This window comes from Sciurus vulgaris, assembly GCF_902686455.1.
Source record: "Sciurus vulgaris genome assembly, chromosome: 9".
In the NCBI taxonomy this organism is placed as follows: Eukaryota; Metazoa; Chordata; class Mammalia; order Rodentia; family Sciuridae; genus Sciurus; species Sciurus vulgaris.
Genome location: NC_136469.1, coordinates 101,247,728 through 101,267,549, shown reverse-complemented (window position 1 = coordinate 101,267,549; position 19,822 = coordinate 101,247,728). Strand labels below are relative to the sequence as shown.

The 19,822-nt window shown below is 40.7% G+C and overlaps 1 protein-coding gene across 1 annotated transcript in view; it reads left to right on the top strand.

The window, feature by feature from the left end:
- The first annotated feature begins 1,040 nt into the window (after positions 1-1,040).
- The window catches only part of SPMAP2L (sperm microtubule associated protein 2 like), a 62,969-nt gene continuing 44,187 nt past the window's right edge, over positions 1,041-19,822 (top strand). The window contains exons 1-4 of the mRNA XM_079153978.1: positions 1,041-1,497; positions 1,558-2,072; positions 10,144-10,393; positions 14,636-14,863. Of these exons, the coding sequence (XP_079010104.1) occupies positions 1,361-1,497; positions 1,558-2,072; positions 10,144-10,393; positions 14,636-14,863 (1,130 nt within the window). The 5' untranslated portion in view covers positions 1,041-1,360. The remainder of the gene's footprint in view (positions 1,498-1,557; positions 2,073-10,143; positions 10,394-14,635; positions 14,864-19,822) is intronic.

Genomic DNA, 19,822 nt, shown 5'->3' with positions numbered 1-19,822 from the left:
TCTGCACTGTATCAAAATGTGTCTGAAGGAGCAGATTTCCTGATTTGCATATGCAAGACTATAATGAATCTCCTAGTTCCAGTCTAGATAACATTCTCAATCCAAACTGTGAATCTAGATGCGTTTCACAAGTATAAGACAAAGTCTACCCAAAGAGTATCTAGTAATGTACAAAACAGAATCCTTAGTTTACTATGTATTTTGGCAGATTATTTGTTCCTTAACACCTCTAATCCCTTCCCTTGAAAATAAACACATTACTGAATCTCCACCGTTTCCACTCTTCTTTCCTACACCATCATGAAATTGAAGACTAAAAGCAGTCCTCAAAATTAAGACAAGCCCAGGCCACTGCCTCCCCGGCCCCCCAGGGGCAGGGGCAGTGCCAAAAACAAGATTACAAAAATTGTGGTGTACTGGATTTAAAGGATGTCATACTTGCTGGGCACAGTGGCACACACCCTATAATCTCAGCAGCACCAAAGGCTGATGCATGAGGATAGCAAGTTCAAAGCCAGCCTCAAGGAATTTGGTGGAGGCCCTAAGCAGCATAGCAAGACCCTGTTTCAAAATAAAAAAAAAAGGCTGAAGGTGTGGCTCAATGGTTAAGTGGCCCTGGGTTCAATCCCTGGTACGTATATATGTGTGTACACACACACACACACTATATATATATATATATATATTTTAAGTCATATATATCACACTTAACAAATTAATGTACACACAGAGCACACAGTTGTGTTCTTCACAAGATAATTTAAAAAATAATGATTTGTAGCACCCATAAATAGATCGTGTGCCCTATAATGGGACACAAGTTGCAGGATTTTTAAACCTGTCAGTGTTTCCTGGCGACGGCTTGTAGAAATTCGTCTGGAGATAAAATGAAAAATCTTTCTCGAATGTTAGGCAAATGTCATACTCCCATCTCCCTCTCCCCACAATCCTTATTCTGACTGATGCGCATTTACCAGAAACTGTCTTAGTGATTGAGGGTCTTAAATATTGCCACTTTCTTGCCTCTTTGTACAGAGGAACCTCTGAAATCTACCGATCCCCCCCTGCTGAGTAGCGCCGCAACTAGACTGGCAGCCGACAGTCCTACGCCAGGGCCTGTGCAAGCGAGAGCATCAGCTCGGGATCTGGCCTGGGTCCCTGAGAACAATTCCTCTGGATGCTCTGGCTGCGCGACGCGAGGCCGGAGGTCCCCATGGCAACCCGAGCACGCGTGGGGAGTCCGGGAGGGGCGGGGCTAAATCGGTCTGGGGCGGGGCGCGGGCGGCCCTCCTTCCAGCTCAGTCTCCGCCAAGACCTTGAACTTGGCTTGGGCCGCCCGCGGCGAGGGGGTTTCTGAACAATGGAGGGCCAAGAGTTTTCAGGTTCATCCGTGTTGTCTGAGGTGACGCAGGACACGACGGAAATGTCCGCTTGCTCCGAAGCCTTCCAGAAACCCTTAGTGCTCAGGATTCTCGATTTGCAGAGCGATATTAAGGAGTCAGAGGAGGAGACCAGGGAGGAGGAGGAGGAGAACAGGGAGGAGGAGGAGGAGAACAGGGAGGAGGAGGAGGAGGAGCCGGAGGAGGCTCATCAGCAAAACCAGCAAGACTGGGACGATGGAGACGCCGAGGACGAGGACGGCGGGGACGCCGAGGAGTACAGGGACGACGAGGACGACGAATATGAGGAGGACGACGAGTATGAGGAGGACGACGAGTATGAGGAATCCGAAGAACCCTTTGAGCCTATCGAACCAAACAAGTACCGCAAAGCCTCCGGGCCCCACAAATCTTACGGACTCCGCAAACTCTATGAGGACGACACACTCCTCGGGGGCCAGGAATCCTACACATCCTCCGAGCCCCAGGAGCGGGGTGCACGTCACAAGCTCCTTGGGTCACCTGAACAGCACAAGATCCGCAAGGCCAGTGAACCCCAGCCCCACCAGCGCAGCCAACCCCGCAAGCCCCACGGGGCCAAGGAGTTAAGGTTGCTTCCCAAAAGCTCGGTGATGTTCTCCCCATCTGTGATCACCAGATGCCCGCCACGGTTTCGGGCCTTATCCCAGAATGGTAGGTGTTGTCCCCCACAACCCTGCAACCTCGCCCATCTAGAACTGGAAGTATAGGGTCAAGGTTTGCATGTGACGATTTGCAGTGTTTTAAAGGTACTTAACTCTTGTGTCATCTGCTGTTCTGCAGTCACCTCTGTACACTTCAAGGGATTCTGATGGGAAATTGACATCTTGACAATGACAAACTCTCTTCTTCCTCCCCTTCCACCTGACGAACCTTTAGCTCTTCTTGAAGACCTGCTGTTACCCTCTTTTGAAGCCCTTCTTAATGCTCTTCTGCAGTTAGTCATTCCATCCCTTTGGTTTGTCCTTTGAACATTCCCTTTTATTGCACTTAAGACCTTAGATTACATCATGTCTGTTACTGTCCAACTAAAGGTAGGGACCTTGGAAGGGAGGATATTTTTGTCAGTGTTTGGCACAGGCTGCCAGTGAAGAAATAAAATATTCTCAGAGCAAATATTCCAAGAGTGCGCCGAAGGGCCCACTAACTCTTCACTCTTCCCCAAGTTCCAAAGGTATTGGGGCTGATGGGATTGGGACAAACATCCTTGCTCAGGAGCTGGTTTTGGTTGTGCATGCTTGTAATCCCAGCAACACAGAAGACTAAGGCAGGAGGTATGGCAAATTAGAGGCCAGTCTCAGCAAGGTGAAGAGATCCTGTCTCAAAATAAAAAGGGCTGGGGACGTTGTTCTATGATAGAGCGCCTCTGGGTTTAATCCCCAGTACCGCCCTCCCAAATCCTTGCTCTGACCACATCAGTTCACTTATAATCCTTCACAGATGATTCATCCCAAATAATTTCTCATCCACATTGGACCTCCAATTCCTTGACTGACCTTTTTTTTTTTTTTTTTTTTTGTTGGGGTTTGTGGGGGAAAGATACTGGGGATTTAAACCCAGGGATAATTTACCACTGAGCTACATCCCCAGCCCTTTTTATTTGCATGCAAGACATGCAAATAAATATTTTGAGACAGGGTCTCACGAAGTTGCTTAGGGTCTTGCTACAATGCTGAGGCTGACTTTGAATGTGTGATCTTTCTGTCTCAGCTCCCAAATCATTGGGACTGCAGGTGTGCACCATCATGCCCAGCTAACTAACCAGTTTTTATCCCATATTCTCTTTGATTCCTCCTTACCCAGCCTCAATTTTACGGTCCATTACTGCAGTTGCTCTTGCAACTCTTCTACCACTCCATGGGCTCTTCTGCGGTCTGCCATATTTCTCAACCCTGGTTAAACCAGCCATCCATCTACTCTCTTCCTACACCTTGTAGTTACTCTTACTATACAAATTTGCATAATCATGCTGATTGGTTTTATTTCAACTTCATTACCACAAGTCTCAACTGGTCATATGGTACTTCCTAGCAAACTCCATTTACCTAGTAAGTTAGTTTTCCCAGTCTCTGAGATGATGACTAAATACCTTTTTTACTCTCCTTTGACCTTCACTCCTTTGACCCTCATCCAGTTACAGACTTTGCCTCATATTTTATCAAGAAAATAGAAGCAGGGCTGGGGAGATAGCTCAGTTGGTAGAGTGCTTGCATTGCAAGCACAAGGCCCTGGGTTCGATCCCCAGCACTGAAAAAAAAAAAAAAAAAAAAAATAGAAGCAATCAATTGTGAACTTATTTTCTTACCATTAATCTATTGCCTTACCCACATCTGATTAATGGAATCTGCTTTTTCATTTTTTGTGCCTTTTGTTTGTTGCTTGTTTTGGGACTGGGGATTCAATCCATGGTGCTTTACCACTGAGCAACATCCCCAGTCCTTTCTTGTTTTTTATTTTGAAACAGGTTCTCTCTAAATTGCTGAGGCCAGCCTCAAACTAGGGCTTCTCCTGTCTCAGCCCCCTGAGTTGCTGGGATTACAGGCTGTGCTCCCAAACCAGCCTTGTGCCTTGTTTTATGAGAAGCAAAGTCCTCTATTTGTGCTTTAGGTTTCACTCTTGTCTCCTGAAGAACTTTGTTCCTACAATTATCCCCTCTCCCTGCAGCATCACTTTGTACCTTTTTAATGAGTCTGTCTTATGAACATACTCATGTACTATAGAATCTCTTATCTTCAAATAACTCCTGACCCCATGTCGTCCTCAGACCTCTTCTTCCCCCACCATCACCATCGTTTTCCTCTTCTTCCTGCAGAACTTGTCAAAGGAGTTGTCTGTGTTCACCGACTCCCTTTCCTCACCTCCCGTTCTCTCCTCAGCTGTCACCTGGTTGGGCCTCTTTCTTCTCTACTTTACTGAAACTGCTCTGGTTTACTGCCACCCCTGCCATTGCACATGGAGATTTCAGGATCCCCACAGATGATCCACTTGGCGCCTCCATTCTGACATCCTCACGTGGAATGATCTTGGCTCTCTGCCCATCTCAGCACCCCCCACTCTATCCCTTGTCAATTGCTGTACCATTTCCAGAACCTCTATCATGAGCACTGTAACCTCCAACCATGTCCTGTCTTTCCAGCTCAGTGGTTGGAGGTCTAACGTATTGATTCTACTCCTCTCTATCTATCACTGCCTTGCATTCTCCTGTCTCTCCTCACCTTCTCTTCGGTGGCTCACCAGTGCAGTTACCCACTTGTCCTTAACTCCTTCACCTGTCTCTCTGTCATTTGTGCTTGGTTAAGTTTAACTCGTGCCTACACTTGCAAAACAGACCAAGACAAGAGAAAGGCAAACAACTATGTGGACTGATCTTTAAATTCATGACCTTGAACTTCAAGTGGGCTCTCACTGCTGCCTGACAATCATATTTCACTTCCTCTGTCAATTCATTTTCAAATGTCCCAGAAATCATGGTCAGTGGTGATGTCCCTCAAACTTCCTATATCCCTTACTCTTCTTAATCTTAGCTGATGACTTTGCTTCCCCCACCCCATTGAGAATAGAAGAAATCACCATATCTTTTCACCTTGCAATCTACTAAACTACCAGCACCAATATACATAATCTACCTTTTCTCCTGTTAATCATGGATGAATTGTCCTTTCTTCTATTAAAGGCCATTCCCTCATCTCAGATGTTGAATCTTGTCCCATCTAACTTCTTTAAGTTCTTTGCTTTTAAAACTAGCTCCTTTCTCTCTCCTACATCACTATATCCTCTTCTCTCCTAGATTATTTCCATCACAAACATGCACAATAATTACTTAAAAAAAAAGAAATAGGAACTGGGGCCCAGTGGTTAAGCACTTGCCTAGCAGGTACCTAGTGCTGTGTTCAATCCTTAGCATGGCAGAAAAGCAAAACAAAAGGTAAACACACGCACACATCCCTTCCATTAACCCCGTGCCCCTTCAGGTACCACTCTGTTTCTTTACTTTCCTTTACAGGAAAAATTACTCAAAATAATTGCAGTAGTCATTATCTCCACACCCTCTTTTTCCATACCCTTGAGAGTCACTTAAATTAAACTTTCTAAATTCTACAACTTTTCCCCAGTTCTGGGGTGTTGAATTCAGGGACACTTTACTACTGAACTACATCCCCAGCCTTTTTTATTTTTTCTTTTGAGACAAGGTCTAAGTTGCTGAGGCTGGCTTTGAACTTTCGATCCTCCTTCCTTAGCCTCCCAAGTCAGTGGGATCACAGTTGTGTGCCACTGTACCCAGCTTAAATTAAGCTTTCATCCCCTCCACTTATCTGAAGTTGCTTTTATTGAGGTCACAATGACCTCTGCCTTGTCAGAGCTAAAGACTCATTCTTCATCCTCATCATCCTCATTTGGCAGCTTCTTGTCTCAGAACTCTGATGATCTCCTGGGATATCCTGGGGTATCCCAGGAGATACCAGAACTTCCATTCTCCTACCACATGGATTGTTTCTGACTCATTTTCTTTTGCTGAATTCTTCTTTTCCTGGTCTTTAGGTTGAATGACTGATGGCTTAATCTACTCAGATTCTTCTAGAACTTTTCTTTATTCTATGGGTGATGTCATTAGTTCCATAACCTTAATTATATTCTGGTAACTTCCCATATTATCTCTAACCTCAGTTTCTTCTCTGAACTCCAGAGTTTTCTAATCAATTTATCTATTTAGCATCTCTGCCCAAATATCTACTAGGAGCATAAAACTTAATGTTTTCAAAACTTTGACCCATATTTTCTCTTATTCCCTGCTTCCAAACCATTAGCAAATCCTAACTTTGAGTTATATTCTGATTCTATTTCTTTTTCTTTTTTGTACTCTGTATTGAACCCAGGGTGCTTAATCACTGAGCCATGTTCCCAGTCCTTTAAATTTTTTTTAGTGGTAGATGGACACAATACCTTTATTTTATTTACTTGTTTTTACGTGGTGCTGAGGATCGAACCCAGTGCCCCACACATGCTAGGTGAGCACCCTACCACTGAGCCACAACCCCAGCCCCAGTCCCCATGTTGCTTAGGGCCTTGCTAGGTTGCTTAGGCTCGGTTTGAATTTGTCATCTTCCTGCCTCAGCCTCCTGAGCCACTGGGGCTCTCTGACTGCTTCTTAACATTGAAAATGTCATCATCGTTACAGGCCTTCATCGCTTGCCTAATCCACTGCAGCCGGGCTCTTGCTTCTTCTCTTGCCCACCCTTCAGTTCATTGTACAGGAGTCACTTAGAAATGTAGATTAAAAGCAGCCGTGCTACTCTCAGCCCTCCAGATAGGGTTCCCCTATCATGTAGTATGTAATCAGAAGTCCTTAGCAAGGCCACACTGCAGTGGTTTCCCTCCTGAAGTTTTTTACCGACAAGATCGAGATGGAGACTGTTTAGTCTTAAGTATACAGAACCTAGAGTATTAAATCTGGATTCATAAGAAATCAGGGAAATGATTTGAAAGAATCTCAGGTAAGAATGTAAAGAAAAAAAATCAAACCAAGTTTTTTTTTTAATTTAAAACTTAATTTATTTATTTATTTATTTTTTTCACATTAAATGTTTATTTGAGGTCAAGGGAACATGATAATACCTTTTTGCCCGTGTGAATTTGGACAAATTGAGAGATAGATACACACACACAATGAATGAATAAATGCATTTGCTATTACTTGTACCTTGTTACCATGAACCTAGGCACTGGGACAATGCAGTCATAAAATTTGACCTTTTAGAAAAGATGAATTTATCCTTAATTGCTGTCTTTCCATGGTCCAACATGGAGAGTAATGTTTTGTTACTTACACATTTATAGAAGATAAGCACCACCCAGTTCATGAATTAATGATTGGTACTATTGTCACTACCTGTCCAGAAAGACAAGGAATGAGATCAATGTCACCATATTGGAGGTCTCTTCACGTGGAAATGTAAAGCAAAATAAATGCCATTTGTCCTCTAAATCTGTAGTTCAGTCAGGATTTCTCATTTTATTTCATGCAAATACTTTACAAATCTTAGTGGAAAAATCTTATTTTTTTATAAACAAAAAAATTGGTAAATTTGAACATGTTAAAGTCAAGAACCTTTTCATCAAAAGATAACCTCAATTTTGTCATTTTAAAAATGAGTTTAATAATACCTAACTTCTAGAGTTCTGGTAAAATGAAATAAAAACAGTACAGATCCTAGCACTTAGAAATAATGAATGATAACTACTATTCTCAAATAACAAGGGTACTATTTATCAAACATCCTGAGTAATATGACAAGATATACTTAAACCAGGCAAGGCATATGATATATTTAATATCATGGTAAGAATTTCAAGAGAAAGATGATAATGGATGCACACAATCAGAGACCTGTGGTCAGACATTTAACTTACTGAGTATCCACACCAGTCTTCATGGTAGGGGCTGATTAATTTGCATCAACAGTCACGACATTTTAGCCACAATTGAATCACGCGAAATCCTCATAAATTTATCTGTATAAAACTTTAAAAAATTTGTAAGACATGCACAGTGTTCAAATGCTAAAACAACATAAAAAGACATGCAAGGAAATGTCTCACCCCTGCTCTGTGCCCTCTGAAGCCCTTCCTCGTCTTTTACAGTAACCCCTAGTTTCTGTGTTTCTTTATAAATATGCAAGAAAATACCCGGCTGGGCTCAGTGGTGATGTAATCCCAGCAACTCGAGAGGCTGAGGCAGGAGGATCATGAGTTCAAAGCCAACTTCAGTAACTTAGCAACTCAGTGAGACCCTGTCTCTAAATAAAATACAGAAAGAGCTGGGAATGTGGCCCAGTGGTTAAACACCCCGGGGTTCAATCTTCAGTACCAAAAGACAAACCCCAAAAAAACTGTACCAGCATGCGCGTCGCTCCTTTTCTTAGTGAGGGTGCTGTGCCTCACTCTTCCACTGGACAATACATCTTTCCTCTCCAGGACATATGGGGGTTTCCTTGTTTGTTTAAAACCACAGATGCATCGTGTTCCATTATTTAACCTCTTGTTGGTTGCTTTTAGGACCTTATTATTACAATGTCAACAGAGAAACTTGTGCATGTCATTTAGTGCACATGCAGGTGTACCTGTAGAATTCCCAGAAGTGGGTGCTGGGGGTAAATGTGGTTCCAAGTTTGGTTTAGGGAAATTGCCCTCTGTGGGAGTTGATTCTCCTTGTCTGCCCAATAGCAAATGGAAGTGTCTTTGTCCCGATAGCCTCAACATTGTAGAATATGGTTCAACTTTTGACTTTTTGAAAGTATGATAGATGAAAATCCGGTATGTCAATTAAGTTGTAATTTGCATTTATCTTATAGGAGTAATATTCAGCATCTTTTTTTGATGTATATTTTCATGTCCTTTGCTTGTTTTTCTTTTGGCTTAATAGTTTTTATTTTTTTTTAAATCTTATTTACAGGGAGATTAGCCCTTTGGGAAATGTGTGACAAAATTTTTCAGTTTGCTGATGTTCTCTTTGTTTTTTGATTGTTTATTTTGTTTCACCATAAAAACATTTTTGTAATAAAATTTGTCCATCATATCTTTAATGGCTTCTGTACTGAATCATAATTAAGAAGCGTTTTTTTTTTTTCTACCTCTAGGTTATGAAGGACTTGATCCATGTGTTTTCTTTTGTAATCCTTTAAAAAACTATTATTTAAATCTTTGGTCCATTTGGAGTGTATCCGGTGTATGGTGTGAATTATAAATCCTGTGTTCTCAGGGGCTGTCCAGTGGCCTGAGCCATCTTCCCACAGATGAACCAGATGAAAGTGAACATGAAAAATAGATTTGAAGTTAAAGGACAAAAAGTGACATCTGTGGAAAGTTAGGGGTGTGAGAGGAGGCATAACAGCCTTTTTCATAATAGGTAGTGTGGCAATATGGTGTTTTCGAGCACTAGTTGTACAGAAGGCTCAGTCTTGTTGCTTAACGATGTGAAAGGGCTCATCCTCTTTCTACCTCTGCCGTCTCACCCCTCTCCCATACTCTCTTTTTCACATGACCCTGAGCTAAGGTGCTAAAGCAGCAGCACCAGGTAGGGAGCTGTGCCTAGGAGAGGAGCACGCAAGAGTGAACGGTGGCAACAGACCCTGCCCTGCCATTTCAAAGAAAGTCCCATTGTTGGTTTGTAAGGTGATGCCTACTATATAACAGGACTGCACAACAGTGCACCTAGAACCTAGTAAGTGCAGGAATCTTACTTCAGAGCCTTTAAAAAGTAATCTAAGGCTGGGCGCTGCACACACCTGTAATCCCAGCATCTCCGGAGACCGAGGCAGGATGATTGCTAGTTCATAGCCAGACTCAGCAATTTAGCGAGGTCCTAGGCAACTTAGTGAGACCCTGTCTCAGATAGATGATAGGTAGATAGATAGATAGAGCTGGGGATTGGCTCACTGGTTAAACGCATCTGGATTTAATCTTGGGTACCAAAAAAAAAAAAAAAAAAAAAAAAAAAGAAAAAGAAAAAAAAAGTAATGTAGATTTTATTGACGTATCTTCAAGGTAATTAATACCTTCCATCACAGAACCAAACCTGCTAAAATCTTAAGATACTTCACTTCCCAAGTTTCTCGTCATCATGACAGCTACTCCCCCTTTCAAATACCTGCCTGATTTCTATCAAGCCGCAACCTACCTCTCCCTAAGCTCTTTGGCCTCCTGGCCCAGATGTGTTCTTTTTTTCTAGAGGTCCTCTTGCCTTTTCTCTGTGGCCCAGCTGTGCCCCGTTCGGCACTCAGACGCAGCCTTCTTAGAGGCAGGGAGGAGAGCAGGCTGGAGAATCGCTTTGATATTTCGCCCTCGGGTGGTGGAATGGTTTGCTTTGCAACGCAGAGCAAGGTCCCCATCCGGGAAGGACAGCTTTTGAATCCTGCTTTCGTCCAGCAGAGGGCAGCCTTCTCCACAGGTGACTCGGAGCCCGGGGTGGCCAGCCTACCGTTAGGCGCAGAAGGCAGGGGGCCCAACAGGGTTTGGGTGATACAGAATAAAATTCAAACACTGAAAAGAAAATCAGACAGCCATAATGTTCTGGTGGTCTCTGTAGGGCGATGCTCTTAATCATCTTGCTCCAAATTCTTCAGTGACTTCTTCCTATTGCTTGATGCTGTTGGAAAGAGCATGGAGCCAGGAGGCAGGACGCTTGGAATTTACTTTTTGTTTTGTCCTAGCTGGTTGTCTGTTTCCTTCTAAGAACTGAGGTGGGTAGACTAGCCAATCGCTCTGGATACCTTTAGTTTTAAGAGTGTGTACGTTGATACCACTACCCACTTTGACACAGTGAGATAATACGGAAGTGGGATTAGTGTATATTCTTGTGCATAAGGAGATTACATTTTTTTTTTTTTTTTTTGCCAATTCATCTATAACTGTTGTGGTTTGGATATGAGGTGTTCCCCATCAATTCCTGTGTTAATGCAGGAATATTCGGGGGTGAAATGATTAGATTATGGGAACTGTAACCTAATTAGCGCATCCTATTTGAATGGACTGGGTGGTAACTGTAGGCAGGTGGGCATGGCTGGAGGAGGTGGTCACTGGGGGCGAACCCAGATGGTTGTCCTGCCCTGCAGGCCCTTCCCCCACCTTGTTTCCTCGCCATTAGGAGGGAGGGAGCAGCACCCCTCAGGACTGTCCCTTTCACCATGATATTCTGAAATCATGAGCCAGAATAAATTCTAAATTGTTCTTGTAGGGTATTTCAGTCGCAGTGAGGAAAAGCTGTCTAACACAAATATATACATGTTTAGGAATAAAGCCCAAATAGGCAAATGTGTATTTTTATAGTTGCATTAATCTAGTTATACATATAAAATTAAGATGACATGTTAAGTGGTTAAATCTAGAAATATTTTTTATTTCTAATGTCATCTCATGAAAAAGTTTTTTTACCTCATATTTGATATCATTAGTGTCAGTATTTGAATAATTTAACACTATTTTTTGGGGGGGGTACCAGGGATTGAACTCAGGGGCACTCAACGACTGAGTCACATCCCCAGACCTATTTTGTATTTTATTTAGAGACAGGGTCTCATTGAGTTGCTTAGCACCTCACTGTTGGTGAGGCTGGCTTTGAATATGCTATCCTCCTGCCTCAGCCTCCCAAGCCACTGGGATTACAGGCGTGTGTCACCATGTCTGGCAGTTTAACACATTTTTTTCAGGGCACATCATTTTTATTTCTAAGTTATTTGAAGCAGAAAACGTAAAAAAAAATTATTATGGAAAATGTCAAACATATACAAAGTCGAGACTGTCATAACAAACCTCTGTGTACTCATCACCAGTTTCAATGATTATTACATTTTTTTGAATCTTGTTTTATCTAGGTAATTCCCTGCACCCATCCTTCCAGACTTTGGGGACAATCCTATAGGATAAATTTATTTTAAAGAGGATGATGACACATAATGGGGGGTGGGAGGGGGGCAAGAATGGAGGAAGGAGGGACTGTATAGAGGAGAAAGAGGGGTGGGAGGGGTGGGAGGAAGGAAAAAATAACAGAATGAATCAAACACCATTACCCTATGTAAATGTATGATTACACTAATGGTATGCCTTTACTTCATGTACAAACAGAAAAAACATGTATCCCATTTATTTACAATAAAAATAAATTAAAAAAAATAAAAAAATAAAAATCACTATGGGAGAAAAGGAAGTAAATATCAGAATGAAGAACCATAGGAAATAAATATCATAAATTTTCCATAACATGCAACTCAGGATAGGTTAAAGCAAAGGACTGGGGGCAATAGTTGGGCATTTTAACACTCACTGGAGAAAAGTATGTAGTGGTGCCTACCTCACTAACTCCTACTAGCTCAGAATGTGAAGTAGCACCCAAGGCATGGAAAAAAAAAAAAAAAAAAGAAAAACCGAAAATTAAGATGATGCTGTAGAGACTATACCTACATCCATTTATCAATTCAAATCTTGATAGATCTATATGTATTCCTCTATATCTATTTGTTCCTTTTTTAAGGAAAATATTTCTGAAATAAATATCATTATAAATTCATATTGTAAGGGCGAGCTCTAAACAGAATGCTCTTGCCAAAATACTTTGCAAACTTTGCTTGCTTTCATTTCCTATCAATAATAATAGGTTATCATTCTGTACTTTTGCATAAAATATCTTTATCATTTGTTTAGTTTTGTTCTGTTTGCTTCCATTTGAAGTCCCAATATAATAAAAATGAAAGCGAATAAGCATTTACCTGATGATCAGGAAATAACTCAATCAGTTAGGTATTTTTCATATTTATTGGCTATTGGCATGTCTGGTGTATTTGTGACTTTGCTCTTCAGGAAATAACTAGAATACTACTCATTCTTGTTTATATGTGAATTGTTTTATTAAAATGTATGTCATAAAACATGACAAATTAAGAATGGTCACTCATCTAATGTAACAATTTTTTTTGCAATATAAGAATGTTATTGATTGCTTTTTGGTTAATTCATGGATTTTTAATATTATACTTTAAAGTCTCTTACTTAAACCTGTGATTAAATACAGACGCACACACACAAAAACAAAAAGAAAAATATTTTAAAGAAAATAATAGGGTCTGGGATTGTGGCTCAGTGGTAGATTGCTTGCCTAGCATGTGTGAGGCACTGGGTTCAATCCTCAGTACCACATAAAAATAAATAAAGGTATTAAAAAAGTAAGCCTGATCTGTTGCATTAAAAAAAAAAAAGAAAATAATAGACACCATGTCATTTCACCCATAAATACCTCAGTGTGCATCTCTAACTGCTTAACATTTCAGAAAAATGATTACTATGACATTATTACACTGAACAAAATTTACAAATTTTCTCTAAAACCAGGTAATACTTACTAAATAATTAAGCTTCCCTAAATGTATCACAGTTGATTTGTTTGAAGAGGACTCAAACAAGAGCCACACAGTGCACTTGAGAGTTAGGGTCTTCATCTGTTATTCTTTATCACTCACCCTTACACTCTCTTTTCAAAGTGCTATTTCTTAGAAAAATTGGATAAAATATCCTATATTCTGAATTTTTTTTGTGATGTCTTGAACTTTCCAATTTCTTGCAAACCATGGTTATAGATGAAGAGGCTTGCTTGGATTCAGAGTAAATTATTTTTTTCAAGAATTTTTGGTGGTTGGTTGTGTGTGCTTCTTCCAGCCTTGTCTTGGGAGTTAGGCACACGAAGTCTGGTTCTCTTCCTGCTGGGGAATCTAAGACGATAAGTGGGTTCAGGTGAGATCAGCCTGATCCCGCCATCCACCTTTCCCCTGGCAGTTTCAGTCGTGGTTCATTGCCTAGATACTGCTATTTTCTTAGGAGCAACTCAGGGCCCTTTTGCACCTGTGCTTGATGCTGTTACTGGAAATCATGCTGCAAGTCACCCATTCACATAATGCCACCGTAGGAGCTTAAAGAAAAAAATTGCCCTGGAGGTGCCCTAGAGTAAAGGTTTACTATGTATCATCTCATGTTCTTGATTGATTTGTGTTCACATTTTGCTTTTAATAATAGTGTTTAAAGCTTGTTTAGAGTAGCACCCAACATGATTATAAGACCATATCCCCAAGAATAATGAAAAAATCTATTTTAAAATTTTCACCTCTTCCCCTCCACTTTATTTCATTTTATTTTTTCATTTTTTATATTCCTCCTCCATTTTACAATGCTGATTTTGACAGGGAGAACACTGTAATGACCCCATTCCTGCATTGATTGAAATTGTTTCAGGCTAATGTATTTTCCTTGACCAGTTTTTACTGGAAAAATAAAAAATTGAGAAAGTGCCTCATAGATGGGTTCTTATTAGAACTTGCACTTAAGGTAACCTCTGCTTTTTCTGAAGAATAATTGTTTGGAGGGAAATCTTGCCTTATTTTCAGTCACTTATGTAAGTTACTGGAAACAGTCTTGTTTTAACTTGGTTTCATGAAACACATACCAAGAGCAAATTTTGAAATAGGAAACAAAGACGTTTCTGTTCTCCTTTCCTTGATCAAGTCTTATAATTTATTTTATGCCTTGTGTAACATCTGTAAGAGCTCAGGAGAAATTTCTTTAAGATTTCAATGTTTGACACAGTGCATGGTGCTGGCCTCTGGCCTGGCCCAGCCTCGCTGCCACCCTCGCCCTCAGCCCTTCGCAGGCTCCTCACCTCTCTGGATCTGCTCCTGCAGAGCCGTCCCAGTGGCAGGGAGCCGGGACCTCCATCACCCGGAGATGTTAGCAGAGATTGTGAAGCATCTGCACCCCTGGCTCCTGGACCTGCACAGCCACATGCCCACCTGCAACAGGGATCAGACACTCAGCGCCCAAACTGCGCCTGTGTGTGTCCAAGACACACACAAGGTGGTGGCCAACATGCCTGAGGTCCGAGACCTGTCCTGTGCACACTCCAGGAAAAGGTGGAGGACTTGGGAGGTGGCCACACAGACTTAGGCCGCACGGTGGGCAAATCGTACACTCTGAGAGTCTTCTGGTCTCACGTTTGCAAGAGGTCAGATAATCTACAAGAGACAAAAACCAAGAAATAAATGGTGACGAATCCCCTGTTCCTTCTCCTTGCTCCAAACCCCATCGTCTTATTACAGTGGTCCCCATTTTATCTGTGGGGATATGTTCCAAGTCGGTCCCGGACACCTGAAACCATTCACTGTACCGAACCCTATGTACATTGTTTTTTCCTAAGTGTTAATATCTATGATAGTTTTTTAAAAAATATAGGGGCTGGGGAGATAGCTCAGTCGGTCGAGTGCTTGCCTTGTAAGCATAAGGCCCTGGGTTCGATCCTCAGCACCCCCCCCCAAAAAAAAAAATTAGGCACAGTAAGAGATTATGAACAACAGTGAATATTAACAATGTTCTTAATTGTTACATTGATCAATCATAACATTACTGTAATGAAAATTATTTGAAACTTATAATTTGTTACTTGCAGATGTTCCATTCAATGGTTTGGGGGCTTTAGTTGACCAGACCCCCTGAAAAACAGAGTGGAGACTACTGAATTAAGAAAAGTATTTCTGCTTTCAGTGGTTGAATGCTCAGATCAATGGTGCTGGGTTTTGTTACACATTCCTCATTTTATTTCATCTTCCATTCCCTTCTATTTTTCTGCTTCTCTCCTTGAATTTTTCATCTTAGAGTTTTCCTACTGTAGTATAATTGTGTGTGTTTATGTAAGCAACATCAAATGGGGTGTGGGTATAAACAAAGAACCCAATGAAAATGCATTTGAGTACCATGGAGAGCTGGCCAGTCCCTGCTCTGAATCACACCATGATGTATAGTCTTCAGGCTGTGCTTAGCTAGTCCTGAGCAGAAGTTTGCCATGAGTTACTACATTTTGAGAACAAATGCTGAGGTCGAACGACTCTACACCTTGTTTGTACAAGTAAACAATCACCACCTGAACAGCACAAACTGATAAATTAATTGTGCTAATGGAAATGACCACCGGGCTGCGGATATAGCTCAGTTGGTAGAGTGCTTGCCTTGCATGCACAAGGCCCTGGGTTGAATCCCCAGCACCGCAAAAAAAAAAAAAAAAAAAAAAAAAAAAAAAGGAAAATGGCCACCTATGAACTTACTGAATTACTCAGAAGCACATGGATGCATGGGTGTATGAAATTTGTATCTGAAATAACCAGGTCCATCAGTTTATCAGACACACCAAACCTGAAAAAACAGTGACCCCTTCACCCAAGGCCCTTAAAAAGAGGAGCACCCCGAGACTGGGCATGGTGGCACTCTGCCCTGTCACTTGGTCACTCCCAGGAAAATTGTTACCTGGACAAACTTCTGAATCTCCGTCCTCAGGCTTCAGTAGAGCCCGGTTTCTCCTCCCTGTGATGACCGTGCAGAGCCAATCCAAGCTGACATCTCAAGTCCACACTCTGAAACTGCCTTCCAGAACCTGCCTAGAATAAGCTCCTGTTCTTCAGTTCCTAATCTTATCTGACCACCTATGGTGACTCTTCACATTGTATCTGCTCTCTGCCTTTGAACTCCCTTAGTTCAAATTCCTAGCCTTTCTGTAACCTGTGTATGTAATTGTGTAAAGTGTGATGTGCGACTTGAGTGTTAGAGATAGTAGTAGTTAAGATTGGAATAAAAGAAACTTGTTTGCCTGGCTTATGACTATAGGGTGACCTACTAATATTCAGTGAACTGCTATCACCAAAAGTGGTGTAACCTGTGAATTCATTGTTATTCAATAAATTCTGACATGGTGGAAAGACAGAAACACATTTGATCTATGTTAATGGCATAGCTCATGCACATGACAAGTATGTTTATAATTGGTTTTACATTTCAATGATATTTATCTTTATCTTTGGAAACCTTAGGGGAAATGCTTCCTAAGCAATTATTTTATGGTCAATTTAAATGTGTTTTTTTAATCTGCAGAAATTTAAACAGAATCTTCTAATTTTTAGAATTATTAATAGCTACCCTTTATTGTATATTTATCACATTTGGGGAACTATGCAGAGTGCTTTACATTTATTATTTATTATTTTCACATAACAACCTTGTGAGGCAAGAACCTACTTTATACATGAATTACAGAGAATGGGAGAAAAGTTGCTCAGGATCAGAGGTTAGAGCTAGGATTTGGTTTTAGGTAGTCTGATTCCAGAGACAGTGATTTAGCCATTAAGTAACATGATGATGGTCCCCAAACTTTTCTGCTTCAAAAAACGCTGATGCCTGCATCCCACCTCCAGACATTGCAATTTAACTGGTCTTGGATGTGGCTTAGGACCTGACCTTTCAGATGATTCTAATCCAGAGATAAGTTTGGAAACAATATAACATGGCTCTGCTTAGGACATTAGCTAACATTGGCCATCTGAGATCTATTCAATCCTACCACTTAGTGAGACACCAGAAAAAAGTCTTTTCTAAAGAGTGAAAGCTATAGGGGAGACGTTCTGTCAAGAAAGGCCAATAGGAGGGAGTGTTATTCATTCATATTTTCAGCATTTTTTTTTTTAATAATAGAGATTGAACCCCAGGGTGCTTTACCTCTGAGCTACATTCCCACTCTTTTAATTTATTTGAGACCCGGTCTTGCTAAATTGCTGAGTCTGGCCTCTAATTTGCAATCCTCCCACCTCAGCCTTCTGAGTTGCTGGGATTACAGACATGTGCCACCATGCTCAGTTATTATTGTTGGTATTTATAGATAGTATCATACTGACTCTTACTTGTGTATATAAAGCTGAAAACCAGAGTTAATTCATCCATGAAAAATCCATGGAACAAATGCTGTAACTTTCACGGACGTCAGCATAACAGCACAGACTATTCCCTCTTTTTCTGAGCCAATTTAGACTTAAAAAGTAGAGTGATAGAAAACACTTTTTTTGTCCCAAGTTTTTCACCTATCTCCTGTAAGTTGCAAACTCCCTGACAAGATGGGCATATCTTTTTCTTTTGTCTCCTGTCCACACTCACTTCAAGCTTGCACATAGGGGTCAAATCCACAGTTGGTTGAACAGTTGTTTTCTACAGCACTCTATGAAAGCCACTGATGCACTGAGGTTCTAACTAATACTTGCAACTACCATTCACCAGCTATACATAAGGTGCTTAGGTGTGGATGTCTATGTGTGTGTGCATTTGTATATGTATATGTAATTTATATGTGTGTGTGTGTGTGTATGTAATTTTTACAGACTTATCATCCTCCAATCTGAGAGAGGGAAACTGAATCTCTGAGAAATTAATCTGATCAGATTGTACAATTGAGTAAGTAACAAAACTGGGGTTTGATCCATGTCTATCTGATGCTGTAGAGCACCTGTTTAGCCGGTCAGTGTCACAAACTGTAATCCCAGCTGCTCGGGAGACTGAGGCAGGAGGATCAGAAGTTCCAGGCCAGCCTGCAGCTTTGTGAGACGCTGAGTCAAAATAAAAATTTAAAAAGGGGGCTGAGGATATCGCGAAGTGGTTGAGCACTCCTGGGTTCACTCCCCAGTACCATAAAAAAATAGAACTGCATGCCTGTAATCCCTGCTGCTTGGGAAGCTGAGGCAGGGGGATCATGAATTGAAAGCCAGCCTCAGCAACTCAGTGAGGCCCTAAGCAACTCATCAAGACCCTGTCTCTAAAATATATATATAAAATAAATACATATAATATATATATATATATATATATATATATATATCTCTATAAATGGTAAAGTACCCTGGGTTCAATCCCTGGTACAAAAAAAAAAAAAAAGAATCTGAAAGCACCTGCTTTACTTTACCCAAAACACTCCAGCAAGTACAAAATGTTATTTCAGAATTCTCAGATGTGATGAAAAACTCCCAAATTCTAGGTGGGACAATCTGTCATTTTGTGATGAAAAACTCCTAAATTCTAGGTGGGACAATCTGTCATTTTGAAGCCTATTATGATAAGACTTTGGGTACCTTGGCCTTATGATGGCCTCACATTAAAACAAACAAACGAACAAACAGACCTTCTAAACATGAATTTCTATTTGCTTAACCATTTCTTTGACTTTGGACCTCTCAGGTTTGCCCATTTCCCACTGTCAAAGACACCATGCTGAACAGTTTTGTGCATGAATCTTTGCTCACACATGAAATTACTTCCTTAGGGTACATTTCCAGAAATAAAATTAGGGGCTGGGGAGATAGCTCAGTTGGTAGAGTGCTTGCCTTGCAAGCACAAAGCCCTGGGTTCGATCCCCAGCACTGCAAAAAAAAAAAAAAAAAAAATTAGATTAAGAAATACAAATACTGCTGATTCATACTACCAATTTGTTTTTCATGAAGTGTGCTCATTTAAACGTTTACCAGCAGTGTACAAGAGTACTCATATCATCTTACCCTTCCAGAATCATTACCCTTTGCAATGAAATTTTGCTAATTTAAATTTTTTTCATTTTCATTGTTTTGATTATAAGAAATTTTTTTAAATGTTTATTAGCCCTTCATATATCTTCATATGTGTCTTTCAGTTTTGGTAACTCTTTAGTGTTATTAGTCTCTTATTAGTCTATGCTCTCATACTCTTTGAATACTAGTACTACTAAGGCTTTACCATTTTTGCTGCCAAATATTTCCCCAAACTTTTGTTTCCTCTTTAAGTTTAATTTAAAAAATTTTTAGACATTGATTGTTTTATTCATTTATTTATATGTGGTGCTGAGAATTCAACCCAGTGCCTCACACATACTAGGCAAGTGCTATACCACTGAGCCACAACCCCAGCCCCAGTTTTAATTTTTGACACACAGAAGTTTCAAGTTTTAAATATTTTAACGTGTTTTTCTATCTTTTGTCAGTTTTAACCCTAGATGATTAAAACCCAGTGATTAAGTAGATGCTCTCCTGTTTTTT